Source organism: Coregonus lavaretus, assembly GCF_964263955.1.
Source record: "Coregonus lavaretus genome assembly, contig: HAP1_SCAFFOLD_3005, whole genome shotgun sequence".
Taxonomy (NCBI): Eukaryota; Metazoa; Chordata; class Actinopteri; order Salmoniformes; family Salmonidae; genus Coregonus; species Coregonus lavaretus.
The window spans coordinates 15,315-22,864 of NW_028160168.1; the positions used below are offsets into that span (position 1 = coordinate 15,315).

The following is a 7,550-nucleotide window of genomic DNA, read 5'->3' on the forward strand; positions in this document are numbered from 1 at the left end:
AATATGGATATGATGGTTTTCTTATGATTTATCTAATGGTTACTCTTCATGTGATTGAATTAATAATAGGTTATGTAAACAAAAATATGTTTATTTTATAAATGTTTATTGTCTTATGTATGTCGATCCCTGTCATGGCTGTCTTTGGTTTAATAGAACATGTCATTTAATAACATTTACTGAAATAGTTTACTTTCCTTTTTGTTTATATAATCCATATTATACAAGATCTAATTTCAGAATCACTTATCCACATTGCATTGAAGTAATGCATTTCTACTTCTAAGCATAGGTCTTATTATTGAGAAAGACGGTGGAGAAAGGACTCTCAGTTCGGTTCCGTCAGACAGGAATGAGGTCAGATACACGAATGCTCATTGCACACCGATTATTATTACACGGTTTATTCAGCCAATGGACGCGGACTGGGCGTGGTTTGGACAAAAACAGGATAGAGACAGTCTGTGATTGGCTGTTTAGTGTAGCCTTTATTTCTCGCGAAGGGGATATAAAACTGTGTGGCGTTGAACGTTATGTTTACAGTATACTAACAGACCGATAAAGAAAGAGAGGACTATGAAAAAGTGCGACACTTCCATTCTTCCACATGGTTCTCTCACTGCTAAGGCGAGCTGCGCAGACAGCGATATTATACCTCTCATAGGAAAGTTACAGTGTTGTTTTCAGCAGCGAGGTCCTCTAGGTATCACAGGGCGAGTTTTCAGTCGCACTGGCAGTTGAACGTTTGAGTTCAGAACGTTGAAGATTTTAATGAGTTATTTCGTTTCTCTTTTGGAAGATTTACGCGCCCTAGAGACTAAGTGCGCAGCGTCTTCAAAACGGACTGAACAGACAGAGCACTGAACAGAAAGACAGAGGAAGACTTGCAATAACTTTTACGCATTCCGTCCGTGTGGTTACATAAACATACGTTTATTGAGAGACTGAAAGAAAACTGATGATATAACAACACTGGCAACTTTTACGCACTTTCACAACATAACAACATAATTCAGAACAGCATTTTTTTTAAATTAGGTTTTCTGTCTAACCGAGAGACAATGGTACAGCACACGAGCCACGCAGAGAGCACGGATCCCTTCTCTCCCGGTGGGGACTCCACCGATACCGGGGATATGGACTTGGAGATGGACGCGTCTCCTACTCCCGGGTCTCCGCTATCCTCCACGGGAGGGGACCGAGGCAACGTCGCCTGGTGTAAAACCCCCACGGGACACATCAAGAGACCGATGAACGCATTTATGGTGTGGTCTCAGATCGAGAGGAGAAAGATCATGGAGCAGAGCCCGGACATGCACAACGCCGAGATCTCCAAGCGGCTGGGCAAGCGCTGGAAACTGCTCAAAGACACAGATAAGATCCCGTTCATCCGGGAAGCAGAGCGGCTGAGACTCAAGCACATGGCCGACTACCCTGACTACAAGTACCGGCCACGGAAGAAGGTTAAAACGCCCAGCTCCAAGACAGAGCGGGGAGAGAGGGGAGAGAAAAGCGCAGATAGGAGCGGGGGTTCTAAGTCCCCCTTGAAAAGAAGCTCTGGGTCTAGGGGGAACAGCAGAGCGCACAAGCCGGGCCAGGGGAGCGCCAAGCTGCCTACCCAGGGGCAGGAGTGTGCGTCTCCCGCGGATCACCACACGCTCTACAAATCCAGGTCAGTAACTGGTGCCCGGCAGATACCAGAAAAGCCAGCCAGGCGCGGCTTCATGTTTAGCGGGGGAGGGAGCTTAGACAGCGGGCCACCCTCTGTGGGAGTCCCGGGCAGTCCCGCCCTGAGCAGCTCGTCTGAGTCTAGTGACCCGATGAGCCTGTATGAAGACCAGGCGACGGGGACGAGCGAAGCGCGTTCCTCCAACCCTTCATCATCCTCACCATCATTGGCAGCCCGCCTCAGGTACACACGTGCGTCCTCTCCAACCCCGTCCGCCTCTCACTCCTCTTCCTCCTCTCTCTCTTCTTCCTCTGATGAAGAACTGGAGGATGAGCGGTTCGAGCTACAGCCGAGCCCCGGGTTTGAGAGCATGTCTCTGGGCAGCATGGGGCCATGTGAGTCGGAGCTCGACAGAGATCTGGACTGGAGCTTCGGGGAGTGTGGTGCGGGATCTCACTTTGACTTCCCCGACTACTGCACCCCCGAGGTCAGCGAGATGATCTCGGGAGACTGGCTGGAATCCACCATCTCCAACCTCGTCTTCACTTACTGAGCGGCGGAAAGGAGAGAAAACACAGAGAACACGAGTACAAGAAGAGAAGCCTTGCGCAACACTAAAGCCCAGTGAGTGTTAAAGAAGAATCTTTAGACGTTCTTTCAGATTATTGGGGAGTGAAATGTGCGCTGAACTATCCTCTCGTTTTGGAAAGAATAGCCTAATATTAACGACATGTGTTTAGGTTATTCGGGCAGGGTGTGTGTATAAAAACATCATCATCTGTTCCGTGTGGGTATTGACACGGATCAAAGACACGAACTGGGACAGACAGGGGCGCATTGTTGCCTAGTGGGCAGGGCAGAAGGAAAGTGCATAGCTTGCATTTGGAGAGAGAAGAGAGAAGGACTCTGAGCCCGCCTCTGTTTGAAGTGACACAGACACACACCCATGGACTTACTGAACTGAAGTATTCAACCCAGCCCACAGGAGGAGGTTTGTGAGTTGATGGTGAACATGACTGAATGGGTAAAGGGGCTTTTGGAGAGCTTGACGTTGCCATGGAGATGAACGCAGTATAAGTGACCCACTCTAGTTGTTGTCCCCTGTGTGGATGAGGTTTATGGAGGTAATATTCAGGTTGGTTTTTCTGAAGCTTAACATGCATGCACTCCCTTATGGAGTATTCTGTACTGTTACATTGACTGATGAATCTGAAATAATAATGTTTATTACAATGTCATTACCGCGCTGAGTGTGTGTGCGTGCGTGTGTGTGTGTGTGTGTGTGTGTGTGCGTGTGTGTGTGTGTGTGTGGAGTGTGTGTGCGTGCGTGCGACCACAGAACACAGTTCACAATCACCAGCTTTCCTCTCAACGGCAGGACTTTTAATGAACAACTCAAACTCAGAATCTTTTCTCTGAAACCTTTTACGCTCTGAATGCACATTTCAGGACCAATTCCCTTACTGCGCAACGCCTAGTGCATCTGGCTGTAGTTATTCTAAATCAGATGACGTTTTTTATATCGATGTATTTACACCAGCCGAACATGTTTTTTTTATACTTTGAAGTATTGTTATGGTATAATAGGTCTCGTTTGTGTGTAAACCATGCACCTGTCTGCATCCCTGTGCAGGAGGGCTAGAAGTGTATCTTATTTAAATGTTGATATTTCTCACTTTTTAAAGGAGAACTCAGTAAGTGTCATTTTCTATACGTGTATTTTTGTAACAATATCTATGGAGGGGGGTGCCAGTAGGTGGTGGTTTGGATTCCTGATGTTCAAAGCCAGAGGGTCTGTTGTCACATAATCTGCTCCCCGCTACAATGTTTACACTTGACAGTATTGCGCCACATGCTTCTTAAAGGCACAGTGTCTATATTTCACCAGCCGAGTAAACAAACTCACACGCTACTTCACTGGAGTGTCAGGGCTGCACCCAGTGACTGTTTCAACAGTGGATTGGCATAACCTGGACCCAGATCTGTTTGTGCCATCTTGTCAAGTCCTTGTCAAGGAGTGGCAAGATGGCAGAAACAGACTGGTACCCAGGCTATATCAGAATTGTTAAAGAGATGAAATATGCTGTTGGATTGAGAGAAAACATCGGTATGCTTTTGTGGTGATGTGTTTGATTTTGAAACCACTGGATGGAATGTGACACTCACACGTTCTAAATGCCTATTTGAGTCAGAGGGAGGTGGAGAAAGGTGTATGAAGTGCTTCGATCATCTATCATTGCGCAATTGCATAATACGAATATTTAATAGTTTTTTCTTCCTGTTGGCTTACTTGGCTAAGACTAGCTAGCTAATTGTTTTCCTATATTATGGCATGGCAAATTAGCAATTGTATTTCAGATTCAGGTATATGTATAGCTGTTGTGTTGAAGATTTTTTTGGGGGGAATATCAATTGAAGATATTTATGTTTATTGACTGTACTATAAAGCAGATAAGATTGTGTTTCTATGTATAATGATCAACGACAGACACAAAAATTGCCATCTTTTGTCATTATGATGTTAAAGATGATTGTGGTCCAGGATTTTCTGTCTTAAAACCATTTTTTATTTGTTTTCATTTGTGCAATACGCTGTGTGTATGATCATATGTTTCCTCCAATCGTACCATATCTCATTTGAATATAGAACTCAACGCCAGCCAATCGGGTCAATGACTGCCTCAGACCTCTGTACAGATCATTTTTATTTGTTTGTTTGTTTAGTTTTTTCAAGACGGAAATAAAATCAGCTGGAACTGAATCTTTCTGTCTCTGTCCTTATTGTGTTGATTTATTGGATCGTTTAGGCGACTGGCAATTCATTACCGTAGCCTGGGTACCAGTGTGTTTCCATTTCTATGTTAGCCTGGGTACCAGTGTGTTTGTGCCGTCATGCCACTCCTTGCCACAGAATATGTCCTCCTCTTAGAGGAAAATAGGGGGTTCAGTAAAAGGTATTTCTTTGTGTGCCAGTGCGTGTTTGTGTTAAGCTGAATTATGTCCCCCCAAAAAAATGGGAGTGGCTCCTCTCTATGAATCGCCACATGGAGAAAACGTGGCTGCCATGGCAACACTGTATCCAAGACCAAGGAGGCCACACACAATTCGCTGGGGACCCCATTTCTGTGCCTGCGTGTGTGTGTGTGTGTGTGTGTGTGTGTGTGTGTATGAGGGGCACAGACAGCTCTTTGGGATGTGGGAGCTGTGCCAGACATTTCCTTGACATTACTTAATTGGGGGAAGGGTACGGTGGTTGGTGTGTCTGTCTGTCTGACAGTGTGTGTGTGCAGGTGTGTGTATGTGTGTGTGTCTTTCTGTCCAGTATATGTGTGTGCTTCTGCATGTGTGTGTGTATGTGTGTGTGTCTTTCTGTCCAGTATATGTGTGTGCTTCTGCATGTGTGTGTGTGTTTCTGTCTGTATATGTGTGTTTGTCTATTCTAGTGGAGTGTGACAGAGACTGCCTCCTAAATCCAATTAATTCCTTCTGGTGTGGTGCATCTAATGACAGAGACAGTTCAATAAGGAGAGAGACCCTCCCTGATGTATGGTATTTAGTATGGATTCATTAAGAGTTAGGGACAGAGACAGAGACAGTTCAATTAGGAGAGAGACCCTCCCTGATGTATGGTATTTAGTATGGATTCATTAAGGGTTAGGGACAGAGACAGAGACAGTTCAATAAGGAGAGAGACCCTCCCTGATGTATGGTATTTAGTATGGATTCATTAAGGGTTAGGGACAGAGACAGAGACAGTTCAATAAGGAGAGAGACCCTCCCTGATGTATAGTATTTAGTATGGATTCATTAAGAGTTAGGGACAGAGACAGAGACAGAGACAGTTCAATTAGTAGAGAGACGTGCACTCTCCTTGTTGGTAAAATAGCCCTTACACAGCCTGGAGGTGTGTTTTGGGTCATTGTCCTGTTGAAAAAAAAATGATAGTCCCACTAAGCCCAAACCAGATGGGATGGCGTATCGCTGCAGAATGCTGTGGTAGCCATGTTGGTTAAGTGTGCGTTGAATTCTAAATAAATCACAGACAGTGTCACCAGCAAAGCACCCCCACACCATAACACCTCCTCCTCCATGCTTTACGGTGGGAACTACACATGCAGAGATCTTCCGTTCACCCACACCGCGTCTCACTAAGACACAGAAGTTTGAACTAAAAATCTCAAATTTGGACTCAAGACCAAAAGACACATTTCCACCGGTCTAATGTCCATTACTTGTGTTTCTTGGCCCAAGCATGTCTCTTCTTCTTATTGGTGTCCTTTAGTAGTGGTTTCTTTGAAGCAATTCAACCATGAAGGCCTGATTCACACAGTCCCCTCTGAACAGTTGGCGATCCTCATGAGAGACAGTTTCATCATAGCGCTTGATGGTTTTTGCGAATGCATTTGAAGAAACTTTCAAAGTTCTTGAAATGTTCCGTATTGACTGACCTTCATGTCTTAAGGTAATGATGGACTGTCATTTCTCTTTGCTTATTTGAGCTGTTCTTGCCATTATATGGACTTGGTCTTCACCAAACAGGGCTATCTTCTGTATACCTGCCCTACCTTGTCACAACACAACTGATTTGCTCAAACTCATAAAGAAGGAAATAAATTCCACAAATTAACTTCTAAGAAGGCACACCTGTTAATTGAAATGCATTCCAGGTGACTACCTCATGAAGCTGGTTGAGAGAATGCCAAGAGCGTGCAAAGCTGTCATCAAGGCAAAGGGTGGCTATTTGAAGAATCTGAAATAGAAAATATATTTTGATTTTTTTAACACTTTTTTGGTTACTACATGATTCCATATTTGTTATTTCATATTTTTGATGTCTTCACTATTATTCTACAACATAGAAAATAGTCCAAATAAAGAAAAACCCTTGAATGAGTAGGTGTTCTAAAACTTTTGACCGGTAGTGTACATCTAAGATAGAATCAACAGTCTGAGTTTCTATAGGGTAGAATGACGACGCCAAGCCCACGTACTTCCGCAAAAAAAATAGGTAAACAAACCACAACATGAACAGTAGCTAGCTAGCAAACACTGTGTATTTTCTCCAAACTTTTCCTGATTTTAAAAATTATTCATTAGTTTTCTATAAAAAAATATAATGATTTCGGTTAAGTGCAAAACGTTAACATTTCAGCAACGGGAAGGTAGCACCTCAGCGGAGCATTGCTGTGTGCCAAAATGTGACGCATTGGCAAAGTTCAACTCCGTGTTGAGCTTCCACACTTTTCCAACATTAGAAGAAGCACGGAGAAGGTGGATAATACATATTCACAATGACAAATCACACCAGGGTCTGCAGCCGTCATTTCCAAGCTGAGGACTTGATCGAGCCTTCGACCAGCATCGGGTGCAGGCGATTAAGGAAGGGAGCTCTGGTTGTCCTCTTCCAGTGGAAGGGTTACGACATACGACATGCGACATACTCGGGCCCTGCCGTAGGCTTGTTTTTCTCCATCTGGCCATCTCTCTCTCTCCCTTGCTTGCCCTCTCTCTGTGTAGTCTCTACCCACCATTCTCTGTCCCTGTCTCTCAATTCAATTTAATTTCAAAGGGCTTTATTGGCATGGGAAACGTATCTTTACATTGCCAAAGCAAGTGAAATAGATAATAAACAAAAGTGAAATAAACTATCAGAAAGTAATACAAGTTTCAAAAGAATAAGAGACCTTTCACATGTTATATTATGTCTATGTACAGTGTTGTAACAATGTGCAAATAGTAAAGTACAAAAGGGAAAATAAACAGATACATCTCTGTCTCTCTCCCTCCATCAGTCTGTCATGCTGCAGTAGGAGTTATTCAGAGGGATGCTTCACTGGTTGTAATATTATGTCATTTCTAATCTATTTCTTAATCATTTTTT

General features: G+C 43.9%; 1 protein-coding gene across 1 annotated transcript; it reads left to right on the forward strand.

The window, feature by feature from the left end:
• The first annotated feature begins 559 nt into the window (after positions 1–559).
• On the forward strand, positions 560–4,430 carry LOC311122059 (transcription factor SOX-4-like). Its single transcript, XM_084196472.1, has one exon. The coding sequence runs from the start codon at positions 1,062–1,064 to the stop codon at positions 2,220–2,222; it is 1,161 nt and encodes a 386-aa protein (XP_084052598.1). The 5' UTR covers positions 560–1,061; the 3' UTR covers positions 2,223–4,430.
• Positions 4,431–7,550: the final 3,120 nt, after the last annotated feature.